Consider the following 25,570-nt stretch of genomic DNA (forward strand, 5'->3'; position numbering starts at 1 on the left):
TAAACTAATAAGAAGATTAAAATTTTTCTCTTTTTTTTAAAAAAAATTGTCAGTAATGGAGCCTTTGTTTTGATTAGGATTAGTTTTAGCAAGCGGTTACACCCCAGTAAGTTTAAGTTACATTTATGTGCCTAAACCTGTAACAGATTCACAACAAACTTGGCATTCTCTCAAATCAGCGAATTTGCTTTAGGCTTTTTGACTGCTCTGTCCTTTCAAGGCTGCGATGAAAGCCTGCTGAGTCATCACTTTCACATCACTTTTGTTAAAGGACCCACGTAACCAGAAGATGACAGCTTTTTGAAGAACTTTCTGAAAGGAGTTTTGTTTACAAAGTTTGGGGGAAAAAAAGTGATGTTCACTTCAGTTTGCTGATAAAAGTCTCTGTTGTGATGAAGCCGGCTATACATTGATACAGCACTTATGCATCATCCAAATTTTGTGTTATTTTTATTGTGTCGCAGCGAGTGAACACAAACCTTGATAGTGATACATCCAAGTGAAAGCATAATGCCATGATCACATCTGAAAACAACCGTCTCGTGTTGCAGTTTTGACAAAGCTTTTGCAAAACAATGACGTGTGCCTTCACAGAAAACCTCAGGTGTTGTGTAGCAGTGGGAAAACTTTTCAGACACTCCCTTATCCTCTGCATTGTCACACATTTTGAATGCCAGTACAGATAATCACATCATACTGGTGATGTGCTACAACAGCACTACAGTGCATCAGTTTTGTACTTTGTATAGACGCATATTTGATACAGGGTTTTTTAGCTAAATTGAAAAATAAACGATCATCAATTGAGGTTCAACCTTATGTCAGCCCACTCCTTACCAAATAATTGCTGTACTGCACAATTTTGATGTTTCCCTACCCAAGGAGGAGGAAGAGAGAGATCCATATTTCCATTGGTGTTTCAGTGTGGACGACTTTTTGGAATTGACCTGAAAATGATATTATGGATGGAAATGTTTTCAAATGTAAAGTTTAGTTTTCAGATTAATTTACCTTTGTGTGGATGTGGCCTAAGTAAGGATGTAAGGCATCCACAATGCCACTTTTGAAAAAGGGTTGGGATGGGAACATACATTTGGGGCATTAAATTGGAATAACAGTAAAAAAAAAAAAAAAAAAAAAAAAGTATTGAACATGCTGTAAGAAAAAGCACTGAACCGGGTGATTCTATTAATTAGTCCTCTTACCTGTGTTAATTAGAATCAGCTGGGTTAGTACGTGTGGCCACTAGTACTTCCGCTCTTTTAAAAGGGGTTAGACATCTGTGAATTCATTATTTGTTAACAAGCTGTCATGCGTAACCATCTCATGATGAGTAGAGGCAGAGAGTTCTCCCAAAAACTTTGCAACAATATTGTTGAGCAACGTAGGAATGACACAGGTTACCGCCTGATTTCTCAACTCCTAAATGTTCCCATAAGCGTCATTGGGGCCATTATCCACAAGTGGAAGAAGCATCACTCCACCATCAACTGGCCATGCACAGGAGTTCCTCACAAGATTGACTGGGCAGTAAGAAAATTAGTCAGAAGAGTAGCCCAAGACCCAAGGACCACTTGAAAAGAGCTCCAGAAAGACCTGGAAGAAGCAGGTAAAATTGTCACAGAGAACAATCGGCAGTGCACTACACTGCCACGGTCTCCATGCATGATCACCTTGTAAGACTCCATTACTGAAGAAAGGACATGTTGAAGCTCGTTTGAAGTTTGCTAACCAACATTTGGAGAAGCCTGTAGATTACAGGAAGAATGTGGTGTGGTCAGACGAGACAAACAATTTGGCAATAATACTATGCACCATGTTTGGGGGAGAAATGGCTCTGCATATGACCCTAAAAATAAAATACCTGCAGGGAAGCTGGTGGAAGCAGTTCTCTTCTCATGGTATCGGCATTTGATGTGTTGAATACTTACTGTACTGTATATACTTACAGTCTGTCCACCAGGGAGTAGTGACAAGTTTATTTTTCAACTGTAAAATATCCTGCCTAGAACATTTCTTTTTTGCAGTTGTGTAAAAGAAAAGGAAAATGTTCATTTATGTCTGGGGTTGTATATAGAAAATTAATATCAGCTGATATATCATTATGAGATTCTTAGTGAGTGTAATGTGCGTAACATGAAACTGTTGGACTGTACATGTGCTGATCCTCCCCCTTGAACTAAGAAGGTGCACACATAAGAAACTTGCGCAAACATTTCAAGCACAAGATCAAACGTAGCTCAGCATTAATCAAATGGAAAACAAGCTTAAAAGCTTCAAAGGGTTTCTTTATGGCAATGAAGAGCCAGTTACAGTAAAAGACCTACAAGTAGGCCCAATTAAGCCTATGAGCAAGCGTGTTACTTCAAACACTCATCTGACACCCTTCTGTCACAGCTATTTTAAAGGAGTAGACTGGCACACCACGTTTCACACACAGGGCACACTCTGCAATGATGCATGCACACTGAGTATTAAGAGAGTAGGGACACCCAGTACCATTTCACCCTTGCAGAGTGCATGGCACAAAGTGCTCTTTTCACCTTTGAAATCCTAGACAGGTGGAACATCTCTCCAGTGTGACAGTGATGCAACTAGACACCTGACAATTTGGGTGCCACAGTTATATCCATTGGGATTTAGACATTGCTATTCCTGTGTGCATTTACTACAAAACAAAGAAATCCTTTGGCAGAGACCAAGTAGGGATTTACACATATGTGTTTAGGATATAGGCTAATTTGCAGTAAGCCAGTCTATATAATCTGTATTAAGAAGCTGGTCATTTGCCATGAATTGTGCTTAGTTTTTTCTATAAAAAACTCCTAATATGTATATTTTGCATGTTTTAAATAGTGAATTAAAACATGTACCATTGCTGCAATATAGCCTCTTGTCATTTATTGTTAATGGGTCAGTTGAGAGCTGTGGACTTATTTTCTATAAGGTTTCAGTGAGGTTGTGGCCTAGCTGAAAATTCTTAAAAACGGTTTTACTCGCTTGATATACCTGAGCAAGTTTTGTTATTTTTGTAAAATATGTCTAAAAGTCTAGTAGTCAAGGTGAATTGATACAAGCTGAATTCAGGCTTTACTTGATTTAGATTTGAAACCTACTTTAAAATCCTTTTTATACCTAGAGGAGCTGTTAAATTCATTATTACATTAATGTTTGATGAACTTGAAGTGCTAGTTGTAGATTCTGTGCACATATTTGTTGAAGTCCATCTTGCTGTTCTTTTTTACTGCTATTTGCTTTATCAATACTACAAGGAAAAGTACAGTCAGAAGCCAGGCTTTTATGTTGAACATTGTCATCAGTTCAGTTTTATCACGGGCTGCTTGGCTGCAAGTCCATGCTGTGTCCAGCTGATCCCCCATTCTGTAGCTCGTTGGCAGTGTGTGGGAACATCCACGGCCTTGTCATCGATCCATGGTCAGGACCCGTACTCTGTCCCTTAGGTTAGCTCTGTGGAACATTCTGGGCTCAGGCCCCAGAGAATAGTGACATGTCAGCAGCCCATTCAAATGAACAGGCTGAGGGTAGCACTATGTTAGCAGTGCTGGGATGGGGGAAGGGGAGGGTTTGGGAGTGCTAAAACTGGTGCTGTGTTAAACATTGCAGGGTTAGACCAGGGAGTGTGACTCCATGAAAGGTCTGGTGTTCCTGGATAGGCGCTGAGTGTTCAGAGCACAGGAAAAAGTGAAACAAACTTTTTCTGTTGTCAAGATATGAAACAGTAGCTTACTTCCTCTGACTTCTAATTGGATTTGTTTAGGCCTAAAAGGGTTAGACGAGGTGAATTCACTATCTCTCTTCAATCTCTGATGCCATGCAGAACGATGGCAGTCAGTCATGTCTTCATACAACAAGACTAAAGTCTACTGTCACGCTAGCAGCTCTATACTCACAATGACTTTAGTCCTGCGTGGAAAAAAAGCAGATGTAGATGCAACAGGGGTGCCAACACTGTGGGCTCCGGCAAAAAAGTTGAATCAGGATCAACTTTTGACCAGTTGCATACACGCAAGTACACATTCCTGGCAGATTACTTTGTATAATGTGAATGCCACATTTCTACTGTTTACCTCATGATAGTCATGATGAAAGATAGAACCGCTGCCGCTGTGATAACTTTCGGCTGTTGTAAAATCCTGTCTAAGTGTTACCTTTTTAAACGTATAAATCCATTACTGTGCTCCTTGTCTCGTATTTCATTGTGTCAACTCACCTCAACAACATGCCCCCACCATCGCAGCTTACTGCATTATTCTGAAAACACGTACATGCTGGTGGCGCTACAGGAAAAGTTGGGATCGAAATCAGTGGGCTTCTCCTCTTGAGGACCATGGAGTGTCTGTACAAAATTTAATTGCAACCCATCCAATAGTTGTTAAGATATTTCAGTCTGGACCAAAGTGGTGTACCGACCCACAGACCAACAGAGTGACATTACCATCCCTAGAGCCATGGTGCTAGCATTGCTAAAAATACAATTTGGCTCACAATTTGATGTAAATGCTTTTGCAGTACTATGAGAGAACACATCTGTAGTATGAGTAGCCACGGAGGGAATCAAATGACTAACTTGACAGTGTTTGTGTCATTCTGAACTCTGTAATCTAGAGGGTCATTGTCATTACTTAGGCCTGTAAACCGAATCATGAACAATCCCAACAAACTACCAACTCACTCAACCTCAGATCTAAAGCTTGGATATATTTGTACTAAATATGAAAATTAACAAAACAAATTGAATAATTTCCCAAATTTTTGAAGCCGCCGCAATGATTTTGGTCAGTGTGTTGTCTAGTAATGGTAGCAGTAGAGGCAGTAGAAGTATTAGTAACAGTATAGTATTCATTGAAACTTTTTACTACTTTCTTACATGTAGGGAAGTGGATTAATTGAGTAAGTGAGTTTGTGTGTAATGCTACTTCTTCAGATTGTGTAATAATTCATCAGAATTCAGCATTTGCGTCTACGTTGTTACACCATAAATGCAAAAAAATCATGTAATAGAGGGTTTGTCTGTTGTTTCTGTTGTGTCTGGTGAAGCAAACATTAATGCCAGAAGGGTCAGCAGACATTTCTGCAGCCTCCAAAGCTCACAATGTTAGTGCATAACCTCCCTACATCCCATGACATAAATAAAATTCCTTTGCTCAAATGCAGTTTTCACCCAACAGCAGTGCCACAGAGGCGTGTTACATCTGTGTAAAGTCGCCAAATTACAAGTCAAAATGTGCTTACTTTAACCCGGTGGCTCAGTCACTTCACTCGCTGACGTTACCGATCAGTGTGGATATCTTTATTACAAACTGCTGGCTGCTATGTCTTTGTGGCACTCCACACATTCACTCACATCAGTGTAAGGTCACAATGTTTTCACGGTGCATAATGAATCATTTTTGTCAGCACAATGGGTTACAGTAATCAAAGGGCTTTAAATATCGAGTACCAATCCATTAGATAATACCTTTTTATTGATACTGAGCTCATATTTAAATGCGACCCATATGGCTTCTGCTAGTTTGGTAGAAGTCACATCAAAAACTGTGACTTTAAGCTAAAAAACTGTAGGTTTGGTATAAATGAAGCTACACAGAGGACAGAAGCTCAGCAGTCTTTATATGCATGCTTCATATCTCTGGGTCAGGATCAGGCAGGAATACAAAGCATGTTGTGTCTTTAATAGGTTTGCCCTCCCTTGAACTTGTAGCTCTCTCACTTAATCACATTTGATCCGCTGAAGCAGTACCAAGGAGGAAAAGCTAAAGGGACTTCCTCTTTTTGGTCTTCATAAACATTCAGTTCCTACTGTTGGTAAAATGCCAGCTTGTTGGTCACATGTCCTAATAAACATTGTTTCTGAAAACAAATTACACTAAGCACGAGGAGTTTGACCTCACATAATCCCTAGTTGCATGTAAAGGTTGACTTTGCCTCGACTCTGGTCTTAGCATTAGCACTAGCCTCACTTAATAATAGATACAGCTCAAAAGTGGAACTGTTTTATTTGTCCAGTTGCTTCAGTCACCCACAATCAGACCACTGTTGACCATTTGGTTTGTTCTGGTTACCTCATTAGGCAACAAAATGCTCTTAGTTTTAAAAAGTCTGTGTTGCTCGCCTGAGTGTAGAATCTTTTGCCTCGAGGAACGAAAGCTTTCTCTTTTGATTTACTCCACAGGAAATGTTGAAACTGAAACTTAATGTTGAGTTAAAAGAAATCAAATGATAGAGTATTCAGAAAGACAGGATCTGATACTGACAAAGCTGAACCCAACAGAAAGTGAAATGGAAGCCCTGTTTTGCCATTCCTCTTTTCTGCATCTCTGAAACTCGCATCTGACTTGACCTGCTGGAGGTTATTATTCTGTATATTGTATTTTATTCTGTAAAATAGGCTACATTACCCTTGTTCAACCCTAAACTTTAATCACATTGGATTAAGGTTTTTGGACACTGATCAACAACAATATCTCTTCATGTCAAAATAACAGATCCCTATGAATTTATGGAAGTGTTATGGAAGACATGTTAACCATTAACATGTTTAACCACAGCAATTTTGTCATAATGACTCCAATACTGCATTTCTCCTTCACATTATTGCCTTATTCGGGGGCTTGTGTGGCTGTAAATATTTGAAAAATGTCAGTGGTGAGCTCCAGCTATTGGATGACTGGCTTACTGGACAACAACACACACAATCACAGTCATTTCTGTCATTTCTGTTTTTCTGCCTCCCCTGCTTTTGTCAGGCATGCTAATTGTTTTGGTCTGAGAGAAAAATATACTTGGAGTTGATAGCCCTGCATTGCAGAAGTTGGATTTTTTTTAGATTTAATGAGTAGAGCAATGGCAAGATAAAAAGTTTACCCTAGCAGGGAAAATGGTATTGCTCAGTTAACATATGTGTCATTATTACAATGTAATATGTGTAAAGAAATGGGAATGAATCACATATATTGTATCTAAATTTCAGATCAAAGATTTTTATCAAATAAATATGTCTATTATCGGTTCTAATGACGTCTCTTGAAGAGGAAGTATAAGTTGAATTTAGACTTTGATATATGATGATGAAAGTTAATGGTTAATGGTTGTAAACTCTGCCTGTGGAAACAGGGCATACACAGCACTAAAACAAGGGAGTATTTCTCTCGATGTGAACTGAGCTAATGCAAATTTGAAATTTTAATCTCATAGGTTTGAATAGAAAATTATAGAAAAATTATGGTTTGTTTGTGGCTAAGGGTTCCATGACACCAATGGTTTTATGTAAATCTCTCTCTCAGCCTTTGTTAAACTGGTTTTATGTAGGACCTTGATGCTTGGTCAACGAACTAAAAATAAATTACAGTGCATTTACCCGTCACCATTTATGAATTGATATTGCAGCACTTGTTGCATGCCTCAAAAGCTAATATGATGCTTGCAGAAATTATTTGTATGTCCATTGCTTTTTTCTGATTAAATGATGTAAAGCTAATACAGAAAACCATTTCAATACATGAAATCTTATCCAAAAATTTTTCCTGAATTAAATATTTTTACTATGTTTACTGTGAAAGTGATGAAATTATTAAAATGCTGTTATTTGTCTTTTTTATAGGTCCTGTCATCACGACCACTGATCAGATTTAATGGAAACCAAGGGGTAAGAACGTTTTTCTCTCCCCCCCCCCACTGCTCCCCAAATCTTATGGTTAGTCGCTGACAAGCATCTCAACATTCAGGTGTCAGTGCCAGACATAAATTTACATTTATCATGACATGCAGTGCAAATACTCAAGAGAGCATTTTGAAGCTTTGATATACACACATGCTCTCAAACAAGACATGTGATAAGGCCAACATGGCAAGCAAGCCCCCCCCCCCCCCCCCCCCCCCTACAGTTTCTGCCATAGAGAAGCAAGAAAGATGCTGCTATAGCTGACCTGAATATGATGATGTACTTTTTACCATATGTGTCTTGTGCTGTGTCAGTATCACCTAATCCTAATGCACTACTGTCAGTGAGACCTGCTCAGACACATGTTTCCCAGCCTCTCCCTCTACCGGCCACAACATCTGGTTTATTTTGCTTTGCCTCGTACAGCAAGTGTGCCAAATGACAACTAGGCCCCACAACATCTCTTGCATGGCAGGAAGAACACTTTGAGACATACACTTAAAATGTCATGTTCGCTGTCTTATTCCTTATAACTTCTCACTACACCATAAATTTCAAAAGGAAGCTCTGCTGTGTCAGATGTAATGTATAAAGATCGCAGACGGCACATGTTCGTATCCTTTGTAAAAGCCTCGTTTCTTATCAGTAGACTCATGTTCCTGTTCATAATAGGAACCTTGGCTGATGTTGAAATTTGATCTTAATGCACCAGCCTCTCTGAGACCTCTCTACCGTTACTGATACTGTTAAGTAACTTTTCAAATGTTCTCTTGGAAACTATCGTAGATCAGACCAAGAGCAGATCTGTGTTGCCGATAACTTGTTGGTGACACTAGCTGCTCGAGTGTCAACCAAATGACTTCTAGTCTCAGCAGTATGAACAACACTAATCATAATGGATACAATAAACAAATCTAAAGTTACCCCTACCTCTCTCTTTGCTGCAATAGAAGCAAGTAAATAAATGCAGACCAAGTGAAGAAAGAAAATAAGAAGCAATGGAAAAGACTGAATTGTTTTTATATCCCACAATGGAGGAAACCGTGCCTCTTTCTGCAGCTGGTACCTGCTTGTTCATGATAATGACAAAACTCGCACATGGGTGCCAGTGTTCCCTATATTGGCAATTAACTGTCCCCCATGAAGACAATAAACATCCTCATGCTCACAAGCATTCTCTGCATAAGCAAACTGTTTCCTGCATGGGCAAAAGGCAAGGTTTGCATGTGTGAGCCTGCCCATTGTTGAACCACCTGACTTGCATAGTCAGTCTATGTGCATTTCTGTTCATGCAAGTTGCAGTTAGGTATAACATCCAGTGGACTGGTACATTTTAATGACTTGCCTTGTGTCCAAAGATTTGCTATCTATCTATTTCTAAAATGTTGATGATAGCTTGGTTGTGGGTATATTTTTCACCATGGGTACAATGCATACAATAGCAGGATTTTTAGCATCTCTATACATACATTTGCTACAGCTATACATCTTTCTTAATCCTTCCCTCCCACCTTTGCTTTCACACACACACACACACACATACACACTGCCTGCTCTGCATCCTATTCACTTGTCTTGTGTAAAGGGGTCGGACACCAGGTTATCGTAGGTCATGAAATGCGATAGAAAACACACACGTTTGTGCAATATTGAGAAATGCAGTTTGAATATGGGTCCTTGGTGTAGAAGAATCATTCGTTGTCAATGAATTGCTTCCTGCTGCACTGCTACAAGTTTCAGCATCTAAACTTCTGCAAATGTTCCCACTTAGCTGAGGATGATTATTGCGTTGTTTACCCGATTGCGCTTCCTGGTAAAGCTTTAGAGTTGCCACATCCCCAGATTTCAACAGTGTGCCTGATGAATAAAATGTTAACACGCAGCAACAATAAGATGGCCAAAACTACAAAAACAAAATAAATGTACTAAAACATCTGTTTTCTTGTTAGAATGGAAGAACATTTTTGAAATTGATTAAAATAAAAATGATTTATGACGCAGCAAGAACAGAGCTGTGTCCATTATATTGTTTCTCCTTCATGTCAATTCTGTAATCGACATAGTACACATCCCCATAACGCATAAAAGTTGAGAATACAGGAGGAAATAAATTAAACAGCGATTGATTTACAATGAAACCTACAGGTGCAATTTATTCTAAAACTAGGCGCTCATGTTCAAGGAACACAGATAACAAGCGAAGACTGTATACAGACAGCTGCACACACATTATGTGTAGTACAACACCTACATTGTCAGTCTCAGTCTTCACAATTCATACTCCCCATACTGCTGTGTAATACACACACACACACACTCTCTCACACAGCTTGATTTAAATATATTTTTAAGGTGAGAAGTGTTGCTCAGGGAATCCACTGAATGCATTCCAAGCTCTCAAAACACTTGGTTTTCCAAACACTCATAAATAGACCTCAGGCGGCAGCAGCAGCAGCCTTGCAGATTTGGTCAACATTCATGGTTTTATTCACTGTTTGTTTGTCTTGAATAATTTGGCTGTAAGATATTGGATATAATAGTCGGCATAGTTCAGTTCTCTCTGTTTTTTGTTTACGATCTATGATGTTTACATTTACATAGAACAGTAATTATTCAAGCTAGACTGTCACTTTGCATCAAGCGTTGTTATTTAAACTTAATGAGCTTTATTGAGATTGGACAAAATCCCATGAGTGGCACTCTTTCACCAAAACCAAAGTCATCCAGGAGTGATCCACTTAAGGCTGCCATCCCACTGTCACTTTTTCACTTTACGCTGTATCATCAAGTATTTTTCATTCACTTCACATTTTTCTAAGAATCTCTGTACCAACAGGTGTGCTTGTTGAGGTTACCTATGTCTTTATTGCCAGATATTTCAATGTCACCCTTAAGTAGCCTTTTTCAATAAACGTTGCAGAGAGTTCAGTCATTAACTGGCTTTAAATCTCCTTCTTTATACATGCATCAAAATGTGTTGGGAACACATGCTTATACATACGCGCAGTACATGCATATGTGACTTGTGGAATCTTGTTTGCACACTGGACCTGATGTTTATAATCTGTTGTTTTAGTGTGCTGAAATAGTAAAGTAGTGCCTGCATTTTAGTAATGCAGCAGGCTCACCTTGGTGGAAAATCTGCCACTGTTGAGATCGGAATGCTAGTCAGAAGTGGCTAAATTACATAGCAGATGGCCGGCTGTCACAGTGAGATCCCATATTCATTCACTCATATTCATTCATCTGCTATAGACGAAGTGCGCACACACACACCAGTATTTCTTCCACCTTGAAAAGGGAAGAATTCAAGGTCTGAAAACAGATGAAAGATGTGAGGTATTTTTCTAGACAGGCTTGGCCTCAGAGATGAAGTGGCTAAATAAAACACGTATGTTGGCTTCATCAAACATGTATGATGCATGAAAACCCAGACAATGGATGTTGATGCCTGTATTCACGCTCTCAGGTTTTCTCCTGCACATTTCATTGAGGCTGTTGACTTTGAACAGTCTGTCATTATGTGCAGTTTGAGCATTTTTGAGTGTGGCAGACACGTTTCTATGTTTTTATGCCTCTGCACCAGCGACAGCTGTGGCCTGAGGCATTATGTTTTCGGGTTGTCCGTCTGTCCGTCCATCCGTCCGTCTGTCCGTCCGTCTGTCCCATTATCGTGAACATGTTATCTCAGGAACGCCTGGAGGGAATTTCGTTACATCTGGGGCAAACGTCCACTTGGACTGAAGGATGAACTGATTAGAATTTGGTGGTCAAAGGTCAGAGGTCAAGGTCTGTGTGACCACACAATATGCTTTTGGCCATAACTCAAACTTTGTCATAATTAGCGTATAAATCCTTAACACAAATATCTAATAGGATAAAATGATGAAGTAATGACATTTTATATCCAAATAGTCTCTAAGTGAAGACAACATGTTTCTCACTGGAAATTATTCACTGTGGTCATACATGTCAATATAGTGATAACTTCCATTTTGCCAGAAAATACACTTAATACCTTTTTTATTTAATTCCTTCAAAGACAGACATGGATGTAAATTGTAACTTGACTGGTTGGTGGAGGCATACAACCATGAGGTGGTATTTCTAGTTTTTAATGCTGCATAACTGGCAATCAGTGTATTAAGGTTGTCAAAGTATTGATACTTTGATACTTTTTCGACACCACGTGTTTAAAACAATACATTCTCCATTAAGTATTAATTCAATAGTATCGAAAGTACCAAAGCTATAGAAAAAAAACACAACATCTACAATCAGATTTTCATCCCAAAGCTGTACAGATGAAACAACAGGGAAGAAAATCAACTGGTCCTCAACCTGTGGCTGTAACATCATTCTCTCCAGCAACAAACCCACCACGTGACCGGTGGGTCATGTGGAGTTAACCGTGGCAAATTTGATTTAAAAAATGAAAAAAATTAGAGACTTTTTTTTTTTTTTCTTTTTGCCATGATGTCAAAAGAGGTATCGTTTTTTGTTTTTTTTTATACTAGTATTGTATTCAATTTAAAATTCTGGTATTGTGACAACCATACAGTGTATGGAGATGTTCTATACTTTAGACTCTATCTGTCTCCCTGAACTTGCTCTCTGCTGGTCTGTCTCATTCTCTTCACAAACCAGGGCAACAGTTGGCTGTTGTAATACAATAGATGACATGACAGGATTCACATGACAAGACAAAACAGGCATTGAGGAAGTACAGCAGTAAAAAAATACAAGAAAAAAACAAATGTTAGTACTTATGATATAGAATATGTGTATTAGGGAAGTTGTTGGGCAATGTGTTGTACAGGATTCCTGTGTGTGTGTGTGTGTGTGTGTGTGTGTGTGTGTGTAAGTAAGTGTAGGGAAGCAATTGGGGCAAGTGGTTTTAAGCGTAAAGAAAAAAATGATTTAAAAAAAAAAAAGAATAATAACAATGATGATAATAATAACAAGTAACTTAATTAATTAAAAATAAATAGGGAGAGGAGGGAAAAGGAATGAAGAAAGGAAAAAAGGGAAATTTTAGAATTAAAAAGAATAATTATATTGAATTTTCTTGGTTGGGTAGTCTGGTGATGTCCCAGGTACAGCCACTTTATGACTTTCCTACTCACTCATGTCCCCCTCCCGGCCGCCCGACATCATTGGGCCATAATCGAACATATGTGGCTAAACATCAACCATAGATTTTGCTCTCTAACAGGCACCACTGACATTAGTGGACCCTTATCCACAGCTATTTGGCCGATTGAGCATGTTGAATCGGCATCAGTCAGTGAGAGAGAGGAACAAATCAGCAGTGTCGCCCTTTTGCTTGGTTTCTCCTTATTTTTCATCTCACTTTTTCCTTTCATCTTTCATAAACCAGACTAACAAAGTCAGTACAAAGCAAAGCGAAACTATATTTTACCGCCAGCTACAATTTATCACATGCATTTCCTCAAGTTGTATTCCAAGCATATGATTAGATGGTGTACGCATATTTACAGTGGAGTGAAAAAAGTAAGCTTTTGTTGTCTTTCCACAATGTTTTTGAGATTTCAAATGCATGTTGCTCACTAGTTATTTCCTTTTCTGTAGAATCAGATCTTACATGTCAAGATCATCTGGCCACTGGCCGTAGTCTTTGCAGTGTGTTCACCCGTAACTTATAGCAGAAAAACAAAGCAGAAACCGGAAGCAAAGCATTTGAACTGTCAGCACTAAATCTTTGATGTCGTCTTTGTGTGTCATGGGTCCTATCTCTGTCTGCCTGATTTGTTTTCTCTCTCTCTCTTTGCTCCTTTTCTCTCCTCTGGCCTTGGAGAGAGTACTAGAGGAACTGTGTGGGGGTCGGTCCTCTCTAACGACCCCAACCTGAAAAGAGGCATTGTTTGCTAGATGCCTCGCAGAATGAGAAGATGAGTATAGCTGCAGGCAGAATTAGGAGAGGGTGGTTGGACAGCCTGTTTAAAATCCACTTGCACCAATAGAAAAAGCTGTTCAAAGAAGATTGTTTATTGTAGAGAGGGTGTGTTGCACTGTCAGTCCGGCCCTTCATCCAGTATTTAAGTAATCTCTTCTGTTTCTTCCATTGCTCTGTTTTGTCTAGATTTTGTGGCAACAGCAGGGTAAAACTCTCAAAGGTTTGATAAAAGGCTTTCAACAGACAGTGTTGCAAGGTTTGTAATTTGAAAGTTAAACAGATTTTTAAAAGAGGTTTTTAATTGAAGAGGAGTCGGCTAAAAATTGCAAACATAGTGTGGATCCATATTAGAAATACACGTTTTCAAACATCAAAATCATACATGCACATCACACATCAGAATCAAACATACTTGTGATTTCAGTTTTTTTTAACTGGAGCCTGAGAGCCATTTGGTGTGGAGGAGCTTCTTTCTCTTCTCACTTTTTCATCCTCTACAATGTGAGTCAGTGAGTCAACTGAGTCACTCCACTGTGCCTCGCCTTTCAGTCAGTTCATCTGCCTCTTAATCATCTCTGGATTCATCTTCGTTTCTGCAAGAACATACATTTAGATGTTTTTCAACACCATGGCATAGTACAGCTTGTATCAGTTGTTCCTCTTCCCACATATGTTACATACATTTCATGGACTCAAATGACAATATCATATTCAGTAATATATAGCTGCATAGCTGCTAATGGACACCCTCGTGCAACCAACACTAAATTGCTCCATGAGCCTCAAATCATTTTAAATAATCTGCATATTACATGCATGTGACAGGGGATTTCTCTCTCTGGTGTTTTTTCTTTTTTTTGCTGTATTTCACATTTTAATGGCAGAGACATAAGTGAATATGTGGGTAACGGTGATGTGACTTGGCTGTCCAGAACTATTTTCCTGTTGCTAGCAGGTGCAGCGTTGGCTGGTTGACAAACATGATATGGGACTTGGCAAAAGGTGCTGTTTAGGTGTGTTGCAAGGGAGCAGAGATGGGAACAGCAGTAAAAGTAAAGAGCAAGAATATTCAGAGCTTAAAATGTTAAAGCTGCCCTGTGGAGTTTTTTTTTTTCTTTTTTGTAAACAAACAAAAATTATGTTTACATTCACTGTTATTCAAAATGCAGTGTGTGTTCCTGAAGCCTGACAAAACATGCTGAATGCATTTCCTTCCTCATAGAACATTTGCAGAACAAAATGTTATGACCACCTGTTCCCTGAAAGAGAGGAACGAGGTACAACACATATAGTAAGGGATATGTATTCACACCCTGCAGATCAGCCACTGAACCGGAGTCAAACCTCCAGCACTCCAGTGCATCAGAGACCCAGCAGAAAGGACAGAATGAGCCACTGAAGGGGCTGTCACATCCAAATGGTAAAACCAAACAAAAGTGAGCAAGGATGACCAACTGGCTGCAGCACAGATATCACTCACAGATACCCCTTTAAACAAAACCCATGATGTTGCCATGCCCCTGGTCAAATGTGCCCTCACACCATGAGGCAGCGGAAGACCTCTGCTGCTGTAAGCCGGGGAGATAGCCTCCACAATCCAGTGAGAAAGCCGCTGTTTAGACAGGGCTTTGCCCCTGGCTGGATTAGCAAAACAGACAAACAACTGGTCACATAAACGCACACTCAGAGTGCGGTCTATGGAGGTGCACAGCACACGCATAGGACACAGGGAATGCAACCTCCTCTGCTCCTCGGAGGCAAAAAGAGAGGGGAAAAAAGCTCCAGAGCTCAAAAGCCATAGAGCTATAGGCTAGAGGGATAATACGCCACATTCAGGTGCAATGTAACCTTAGAGCCATCCAAAGTGAACGAGGTACAGGAGGGATGCACAGATAAAGCATGACGGTCGCCCACCTGCTTTATTGAGGTCAAAGCAAGAAACAGTGCAGTTTTGTATGAAAGAAATTTCATATCTGTAGACTCAGTGGGCTCAAATGGGGAACCATTTGAGCCTCAAGCACCAAAGCTAAATCCCATGAGGGGACACTGGATTTGACCACAGGCCTCAGTCAGCGGACTCCCTTTAAGAAACGTATGGCAAGAGGGTGAGTGCCTGGCGCCACTCCATCAAAGCCAACATGACAGGCAGATACTGCTGCCAAATAGACCTTAATCTTAGAAAAGGAGAGACCCTTATCCAGTAGCTCCTGAAGGAACATAAAAACATCCACAATAGAGCACTGAAATGGGAGTACATTTTGTTCCTGACACCACTGCTCAAACGTCCACCATTTATAGGCATATAGGCCTCTAGTGGATGATGCCTTCACACTTTGGATCGTTGCCACCACACTTGGGGGCAGACCTTTAGCTATTAAATTGGCCCTCAACATGTAGACATGGAGCTGCAGCCACTGAACCCGGATGGCCACTGAGGGGCCACCAGGATCAGGGACATATTCTGCTGGTGCACCCTCTTCGGAACAGGCAGTATCATTTCCACTGAAGGTGCATACAGGAGCATGTTGGGCCATGGGTGCGCTAGCGCTAGAGACGTGTTGTGGTCCGTTATGGAAAAGAACAGGGGGCAGTGGATATTTGAACCCCCAGGTTCAGGCGGCCTGGGACATGTGTCACTCTGAGAGACAGAAAATGAATACTGCACCACAGTCACCACAGTAGAGCGAGTCCGTTTTTAACAAGGGATGCGAACTGGTCCCTCCCTGCTTGCTTGTGTAGGAAGCCACCATTGTGTTGTCTGTCCTGATCAGAACATGCTAACCTGTCAGAACCGTATGAAAATGCTTTAGAGCTAAAAAAGTCGTTAGTAGCTTCAGGTGGTTGATGTGAAGCTTGCATTGCACGTCCAGACCCCTCTCACTTCTGCACCGTTGCACAGAGCCCCCGCAACCCCTCAGGGAGGCATCCGTTGACACCACCTTGCGAAAAGACACCTTCTTTTTCGGGGATCCCTGGTGTAGTAAACCGGGTTCCCTCCAACGGAGGAGAGCTGACATGCAAGAAGGGTGTGTTTATGAACATAACTTCTGTTCCCGGTGTGTTTATTTCCTCCCTCAGTACTGCCACTGCCTCATCCCCTACAACTTATTATGGAGAGGAAAAGAAGTGGTCTGACCGGGGAACTGTTACCAGTAACCCATGGTAACGGTTTTATATGCCCATTGAGAGGCTGCACATGCACGCCATTGAGGGAGGTGACCTGCTAGCTTACTGACCTGCAGCACTGAAGGGGAAGGGTTGGGTCCTTCTGATGTTTCAGAGGGGAACGGCATCACCTCTCTACCCTGATTTATTTGATTCGCAGTGTTTTGAATACAAAATGCAGTTTATTGAATTCAACAGAGATGAACATTTACAATATTCACACAGTTAACTGAGGGTACCTTTAATGGGACACTGGAACACATCCAAACTGGGGGCTAAAACCTGAGGCAACAGAAGTGCATTTGTGTGCATGGGGAGGTTGTGCTTGGGAGACTGCATTAGGGGAGTACAGTGCCTTTTGGGACTGGACCCCTGAACAGAACATGGAAGGGGCTTCTTGAATATTCATTTAACAAGACTCTGAGTGGGCGCAGGGTTTTGAGGTGAAACAGACCAAGCACTGAGTTCTTTTCTTCGCACCAGAGTCGGTTTGTGTTGTTTAATGCAGCAGTGTGTGTTGGTCAGTTGATCTTGTTTGTTACTGCTGATCGCTGCTCTGTTCCGCTAACGTTAGTCTCTGGGTGATGGCATAGAAAGTTAACAATATACTTCACATTGGCTTCGCAAAGGTAATTATTTAGACATTAAGTCAAAACATGCTTGCAACCTTTTGTGATGATGAATTACAAGATAGCTCTAGTATGTGCGTGCAGTAGACTGTCTGGTCGCTGCACTGCCCTCACAGTTGAGTTCCGCCTTTTTCATTCTGTCACCATCACGTTATTAACTAACATTTAGAAAATCGATTTTTTTTGACATTTGCGTATCTGCAGAATCGTTCGCATCGCGATGCATCGAAGAATAAATTTTTCCCCACACCTGACTACTAATGTTCAAAAACTCCACAGGGTACCTTTAACATGCAGTATATTCTGAGGTAGGTCAGCTCATAAGAAGAAGTTCCTCTTGTGTTCATTGTTGGTAAATGTGATAGTGACAGTAATAAAAAGCCTGTTATTTTAAAAAGTATCAGTTACTGTCCTATCTCTATAAGGTAGGCTGCAACAGAGGCAGCGTGTGTTATGTTATACTGGAGTGGATTATTATGGATAACTGAGAGCACAGGTCTTCCAGGAAGGCAAATAAAGGACATTGTATTTATTTATAGTTGGCCACCTGCAGCCTTCACATGTGTTGAGGCCTTGGGTAAACAGAGCTGAGCTGCCTGAAGTCTGACCGCATGTCAACCCGGGCACTGAAGAAGAAGCTAGTGAGTCACAGGCTGAGCCCCTGATCTAGGTTAGGTCATTGGCAATGAGCTGCTCACTGGTCAAGAGGACCTGCACTAGGGATTTAAAACCATCTATCTGGTAACTTCAGCTATCTTTTGTTACCCTGGTGAAGTTTAATGCACAGTTCTTGGTTGTGACACCATTTGAATTCATGCTCAGGAAAGCAGAGCTGAGCAGGGGTCACCCAGCCAGGCCCTCCTGAGAACACAACCCTCTGCCTGCTTGTCTTATACTGCTTTAACTGGAGTTTTTCTCTTCAAGACTTGTCAAATAAATTCACCCCTGAATTAACATCTTAATGATAGGGTTTTAACAAAACTATTTTTAGGTGGAAACATGTAGACTCAAATGTGGCAATGTGCGGTCGCAGTGTCACTCGGTGCTTTCTGTGCTGCGTCTTTCAAATTGCCCACTAAGAAGATTACTGACACGCTTCTTTGCACTGCATTAAAATGTTAACCATTTTGACCCAAAACCTGCTTCACTGTAATAGTGCAAAATGCATTTTAAAGCACAAATCTGCATCCCATTTGTCACTTGTTAAATTATTTCCTTTGTTTAAACAAAGTGTCCAGCAGATTGCTGCTGATTAGAGCTTTGTGGAGGTACTAGCAGCATTAGCTGACTGTGGTTAACTCAACTTCCTGTGTTGTTTTTTGAAAACAGCACCTGTAGTGTGGGATGAAGGTAACTATGAAGGGGGGGGGTTGAAGGCCAGAGACTGCAGAGATACCTATCATGCTTATGTTACAGTAATTTACCTGCAGTTCGTCCAATCACATGTTTGGCACACAATTAGGAACACTCCGCAGTCCGTAGTCTATCTTGGTAGAGATAAGCTAGCAGAGGAGAAGGCAGTGGATTTAGTCAGGGTAATTTTAGTTTTGTGAGGTTTTCAGTGTTTTTGATGCCAGCAAGAAACTGCCTGGAGCTTATTCACAGCTTTGCCTAGTCAGGGCCAGGGTTTCAAGGTGCACAGCACTGGCATTTGTTTATAGTACCAAAGATATCAGACAGAAAAATGAGTGTTTGCATTTACAGATAGGGTGTGAAGTGCAGTTAGTCATTTCTTAGTGCTTGTCTGGAAAGTATCTGAATTATGTTTATCATATGTAGGTCTTAAAAAAGATAATAATCAAATAGATATGCATTTATGAAAGCTTGGAAAACAGCATAAACATAAACTGATTTTTAGTAGGTAGGTATTGTGAGCCCTTTTCTTTGTGTTAATTTGAAACAAAATAATTTTTTTCATGTGTTTCTCCTTTGTCATCTGCAGAAAATTTCAATACCACGGTCAGAAAATTCCAATGAACTGCAAACATTTACTTTCTACCTGTCAAACGTGGGCAGAGATAACCCCCAGGGCAGCTTCGACTGCATCCAGCAGTACATCACCAGGTGAGGCCAAACGCAGCATCTCTTCCGCTTTCACGCTCCTCTCTTTTTGCAAATAATTCTTCTCTTTCAAAAAAGAAAAAGAAAAAAAAATTCACAAATTGTAATGTCAAGGGCATAAGAATGGTGTGAGCATTTGAACCAAGGCCTTCACTGTCTTGAAGCTTTGTGTAAATAATCAACCATCTTTGGACTCAAGTTACTTAATGAGTGTTTCCAGACAGAGGAGCTATTTGTTTAACATAGTTTGGAGCTGAGGTGATTCAGCAAGCCCCTCAGTTAGATGTTTTACAGACACCCCTGATGAACACATTGGGAAATATGGCTCCAAATTGCAGTAAACAGAAAGATCTGAGGTTAATGACCTTTATAAGTGGCAAATGTTTTCCTTTCCCCTGTTAATTTTCAGGTATGAAAAGATGATATGAGCAAGTTCTCTACAGGTCAAGTCGTATATGGTGTCCAATCAAAAAATATTAAAAACTGACCTTTCCCCCATCATTCTTCCAATATTTTTCTAAAGTGATTTATTAAGCATCAAAACTTATTTCAAATGTTGATAAAGTTGCAGAAGAAGACAAGAAAAGAAGACACAAAATCTGCTTTGGATGTGTGACCATCACCTTTTATGCATGCCCCCTTAAACTCATTCTGCACACTTTCTCTATCCCACAATGCAATATTCAAAAAGTGCTGACTGAATCAAATGAATAGGACCAGATGTCTGTGTTGAAAAGGAAGGAAGTAGAAAAACAGAACGAGGAACAACAAGAATCTCCTCCCTCTCTAGCTGTCAAGTCTCTGACCCCATTATTCTGAAAATATTTTTAACAAATGGGTCAGGTGGAGTTCATCCACATCTCTGGATCCTAATCAACCTTTAGTTCCAATCTAAAACCCAAATGACGGAGCTGAGCTTCCACTCACTGCGCCAGCACCATCTCATTTTCTGCCAAATGCTCATCAAAGTGGAGGGGAATCAAAGAGAGCCGTAAAGTCAGGAAAGAATGGGATTTGATGCGGCAGTGATTCGTACTGTGGGAACCCACAGTCGGATGGAAATTGAAAGAATAATAGTTGTACCCTCAGGGTGTTTAATGGATCTCATCTGGGCAGGAATGCGCAGTTATTACAAATATTGAGAGATTTAAGGTTAATGCTCTGAATTAACTTTATAGTGGTGGATTTATGTTCAGTACTTTATAGTAGTATCCTCTAGAATATAACATGACATTTCTTTCTTTTAGTTCACCTTCTATTTCAAATTACTGACAGACTAAACATGCAGCATCTTCTCTCTTTCGTTTCAGTTTTTCTCTTATTGAAGCCTGTCTTCCTCTCTCACCGTTTCCTCTTTGTTTTGGCAGTGAAGGGAGCATTCAGCTGGATTGTTTGGGTGGAATCCAGGACAAGATTACAGTATGTGCCACAGACGACTCCTACCAAAAGGCCAGGGAAAGCATGGCCCAGGTTGAGGAGGAGACTCGCAGTAGGAGTGCCATTGTCATCAAGCCTGGGGGGAGATATGTAGGTGAGGAGACTTGGTACAGATACATGAAGACCACCTAACATGCACTGGTCAGTTACTTTTGATCCAGATGGTGAACTTCCACTTGGAGTTCATAAAGCTGAATCGTCACCTGTCATGATGCCCTAAAACTTTTTTATCCTCCATTTGGAAATATTTCTCTTGTGGCTTTCTAGCTGGTAATTTAGGCTTCAGATAGATTGGAAAGAAATATTTCCATTCAAACATTATAAAGGTGTTGGGAGTTAACAGGCATGAAGGGACTGGAAGAATTTCTATACCCTGCAAAAACCCAAATGGCTCATGTGTTTGTGTAGCCTTGCTCTGCTGGTGAATGGGTTCACATTGGACCAGACAGGTTGTTTGGGTCTGGGGCTGAATGGCAGAGGGCCAGCACACTGCCAGCATGCCTCATCTGTAACCAGGACTTTATTGAATTTGATGGTGGTTTGTTTCTCAGTGGTCAAACATATAACACATACACAGTAATCCTCTTTCTCGCTAACCCCAATGAATGTAGTTAAAACACACAGAGGCAGAAACATCCCCTGGCATAACATATCAACTTCCTGACTTTTTTTTTTTTGTGTTGGTCTCTGACCTGTGCTATAAAATGCATCGTGTTGAGTTGCAGTAGAAACCCACAGCAATCTTGCCTCATTGCCTGCAAAGAAAGGAATTCAGTGTAAGCCTATTTACTGTTCAGCACTGAGTCAAAAAAATGTTTAGTCCATGTGTGCTGTGGAACCAAACAGAACCAAATCAGTCTCAGTAGGAGGCAACACAAGATTCATCTGAAATCTGAATCACCTGGAAAAAAAAAAAGACATCTCAGCGGGGAGAATAGCTGATGTTTGTAATGGAAGGTGAGTTCGGGTGGACGTGGCAGCAGTAAAGATCAGTGCAAAATACATGTTTTGTGAGTCATCTGCAAGTTCTCCCAGCCATTATCAGTCACATAGTTAAAAAATGTTTATAGAAAGATATATATTTCTTTGTGAGATTATAGTTATTTTCTGCTCTTAACAAAACAAGCAAGCACTGTCTGCCAGCAGAGAGTGACTCGAGGTCTTGTTTTATGCCAGTGCTTTAGTTTCAAACATAGATTGTAGTATAGTTCACAAAATTCTCCCGTAATTGAAATTCTCATCATAACTCATGAATCTGAACTGAAAGATAAAATATCAAAATATTCTTTAGAAGGATTTACATGCTACATGACTATCTCAGCTCAACATTTTCCCCTTTGTCTTGCACCCCCACTGTAATTATTAACATTGAATTACTAAAAAGTGCACACCAACATGACAGGAAGTGGAGCCCTACAAAACTATTGGGTAGGATAAATGAAAATGTAGATATCAAATAGAAAATGAAGTTTAATATGATCTGAGTGATATCAGCATTTTTCTTTAACACAGAAACTACTAAGAGATAGAAATCTACATGGCTATTCCTCATCCAACTTCTCTAATGTCAAACTATTCCATCACTTCCTCCATAGGTAAGAAGGTTCAGATCCGGAAACCGGCACCTGGCCTTTCAGACGTTGCCCCGTCACGGAGGACATCTCGGCCTGTCATCATCTCCAGCAGCACGCTAAAGAAAAGCACGACTCAGCACAGGCCGCTCCGAGAGCGCCTCTTACACCTGCTGGCCCTCAAGCCTTATAAGAAGCCTGAGCTGATCCTGAGGTTGCAGAAAGATGGCCTCTCGCCATTAGACAAGGACTCCCTGGACAGCCACCTGCAACAGGTCACACATGCACACTTATTGCCATCATATGTCCACTCACTTAGACCTCACTATGCAGTTATCCCTTCTGGAGGCTAGTAGACTCACTCATGGCTCTTTTTCATTTCCTAGGTGGCAAACCTGAATGGGAGAGACAACACCTTCACATTGAAGGACTTTTTGTATAAGGAAATTCAGAAAGACTGGCCTGGATACACAGAAGGAGACCAGCAGCTTCTCAAGAGAATCCTGTTTAGGTAGGTTTGAGATGAGGATTTCTCTCACTTGAAACCTACATGTCGCACTGTTTTTACAACAGTAAAGTTCAGTCATTCTCATCAGCGATAACTTGAGAGCAGCTGAGAAGTTATTTTAAAAATGTGGAGCGGTTAAGTGGCATATTTTGCAATAAATGCATGTACATTGACCTTTTTAGGTTTGTGTTATGTGCATGTCTTGTTGTCGTCAGCTAAATGATCAACTCATTTTTTGCACACTGATGGTTTGAGTCAGTGTCATGGGAATATATTTTGTAATGTTAGTGACTAGGTCTTTTAGGTGGTGTCACATACTGGCCGCCTGATGCTGAAGCTCCTGAGCTCATAGCAGCAGATTGCATTTCTGAAGTTTTGTTTGTTGTTACTATTGTTGTTGTTTTTTTCACTTCTGTATATTTGACACACTTCTGATAAACATAGTTTCCTCAAATTTTGGAATAGAAAACTCAGGCTTTTTAAGAGAATGGATTTATAACAGTGGAAACTGCAAAGCATCTTGTTTTGTTGTTTATGTTGACTCTCTGTGGCGATAGTGAGACCACAGGGTGATGGCCCCGGTATGTAAGAACTGTGGATCTACAAAGCATTGTAGAATGATGTAATATCTAAGTAAAATAACTATTGTATTTGTTAGAATAGCAGGTGTCTCTGTGTGTCCCCAGGAAGATTTCCCTGTTCCCCACTGAATTTCTTATAAGTGTTCTGTTTGTTGACAGCATGAGCTACTGGCCTTCTTCCCAGTGGAAAAATCTGGTTTCTCAGGATCTGGGACACTAAGGAAAAGCGAGCTCCCAGCTAGCTATATATAGACCAGGCAGCACTGCTCAGTGCTCAGTTTGTGTTTACGTAGTGGACTCAAGAATAGCTCCTATCCTCTATGATGAGCCTAGTTTTTACCTGTGGTGCAAGGGCAGCGGGAGTGTTAACACTGAGCAACCAAAAGAATAGAAACACTAGTATGATATTATGCAATTCAGTGCAATGACCCTGCAACAAATACCCCCTTACCTGGAATGTCCAGTTTTTGTTAAGACTACTTCTAACATAGTTGAGTTGCACAAGAGAACACTGCTGATCGTTCAGTGTATTTCCTGTGTGTGTGTGTATGTGTGTTCATGCTTCCGTTTTGTATGTATTTGAATGTATTTACACACATACCCTGACCCTATTTGTACCTGTCTTTTCACCGCACTTTGAGCTTTGTTTGTGAGTTTATCAGCTGACTCTAAACCAATTCCTCCTACCTAATACACTCCCCCCCCCACCCCTCCACCCCCCAGCTCCTCTGCAGTCAGTCACGCAGGAGTAGCACAGCAACATGACTGGAGCGCCCATGATGCAACAGTGTTCCAGCACATGCTGATCTGTGTGTGAGGTGGCACCGGTCCAAGGTTCAGCCGTATCGGTCTGCCTGCTGTCTCACTTGTAGCCTCTGCCTGTCTATCTGACTGTCCCCACCACGGACACACACGCGCACAAACACACACGCCCTGATTGAACTAGGGTGGGGCATTGACAAGACTCTGTGTACTCAACTGCCCCCTACTGATAATGTCATCAGCTGTGGCTCCTTTGTGCTCTTTTACATGTCAGAACAAAATGTCATGTAAGTGCATTTCAGTGCATCAGTAAACCAGAGCGAGAGCTGTCTGTTCTAGCAGGCAGACTGAAATAATTCATTCTTAACTGCTATTGAATATGTTATGTTTAAAAAAAAAAAGACAGAATCAATGAGTTGGCTGGCACGCTAAGAATTAACATCATCTTGGCTGAGCTGGTTATAACTGGTTGGAAAGGTTTAGTTAGGAGCTGTGTATTGGCACGTCTCTTTTGTTTTGACATCGCTGCTTTGTGACAGATTAGTCTGGTACATAATGAGGTCACAGTTTTGCGCATCATAATAGATCTCAGGGTCTGTTCACGCTTGGCACTAAGATGGTTCTTGGCTGATGTGATCACAAGTTCACAAATATAAACACAAGTGTGAATACTGCTGTTACTCATGCCACATATGGAGGGGTCAGAGAAAGACTAGTGCAAATACAATATGTCCCTGATCTCATCGAATAGCCATGTAGTCAACTGTGTAGTGTGCTTATTGCCTGATAAACCTCCCAAATAGCATCCATACACTAAGTGAGCTGCTGCACCATATTCTCTCTCACTTTCTCTCTTTGTCACTGTGAAATGTCAGTTTCTCACTTATCTTGAACTAGCAGACAAAATTGCTCATCCTTAAATAAACATGCAGCAATGTGTGTGAGATTATACTGCAGGATTGTGTATTAATGTTCTAAAAGAAGAAGCAGTTTATGGTATTAATATTGTGAATTAAATTGCAATATACTAAACACTGTAGGCTGTTAAACTGGCAGAAAACTTGTGAACAAATTTAAAGATTGAATCTTCCAAAATGAAGTGTGCGTACATGCTGCTGTGTCAAGTAGCCCCTCTTTTGCTCGTTTGTCATAGCTACCCACTCATCTTCACAAAGCAACTGTTGTATCTTGTGGTTAACATCCCAAAATTAGCTTGTCACTGAAGAAATGGCAGCTTCACAGTTTGTATCTGTGAAGG

At 40.6% G+C, this 25,570-nt stretch overlaps 1 protein-coding gene across 1 annotated transcript in view; it reads left to right on the forward strand.

The window, feature by feature from the left end:
* The window catches only part of ell (elongation factor RNA polymerase II), a 38,296-nt gene that overhangs the window by 6,937 nt on the left and 5,789 nt on the right, over window positions 1–25,570 (forward strand). The window contains exons 2-6 of the mRNA XM_044361534.1: window positions 7,622–7,666; window positions 19,335–19,456; window positions 20,821–20,984; window positions 22,486–22,736; window positions 22,848–22,972. Of these exons, the coding sequence (XP_044217469.1) occupies window positions 7,622–7,666; window positions 19,335–19,456; window positions 20,821–20,984; window positions 22,486–22,736; window positions 22,848–22,972 (707 nt within the window). The remainder of the gene's footprint in view (window positions 1–7,621; window positions 7,667–19,334; window positions 19,457–20,820; window positions 20,985–22,485; window positions 22,737–22,847; window positions 22,973–25,570) is intronic.

The sequence above is a fragment of the Thunnus albacares genome, chromosome 9 (genome assembly GCF_914725855.1).
Source record: "Thunnus albacares chromosome 9, fThuAlb1.1, whole genome shotgun sequence".
In the NCBI taxonomy this organism is placed as follows: domain Eukaryota; kingdom Metazoa; phylum Chordata; class Actinopteri; order Scombriformes; family Scombridae; genus Thunnus; species Thunnus albacares.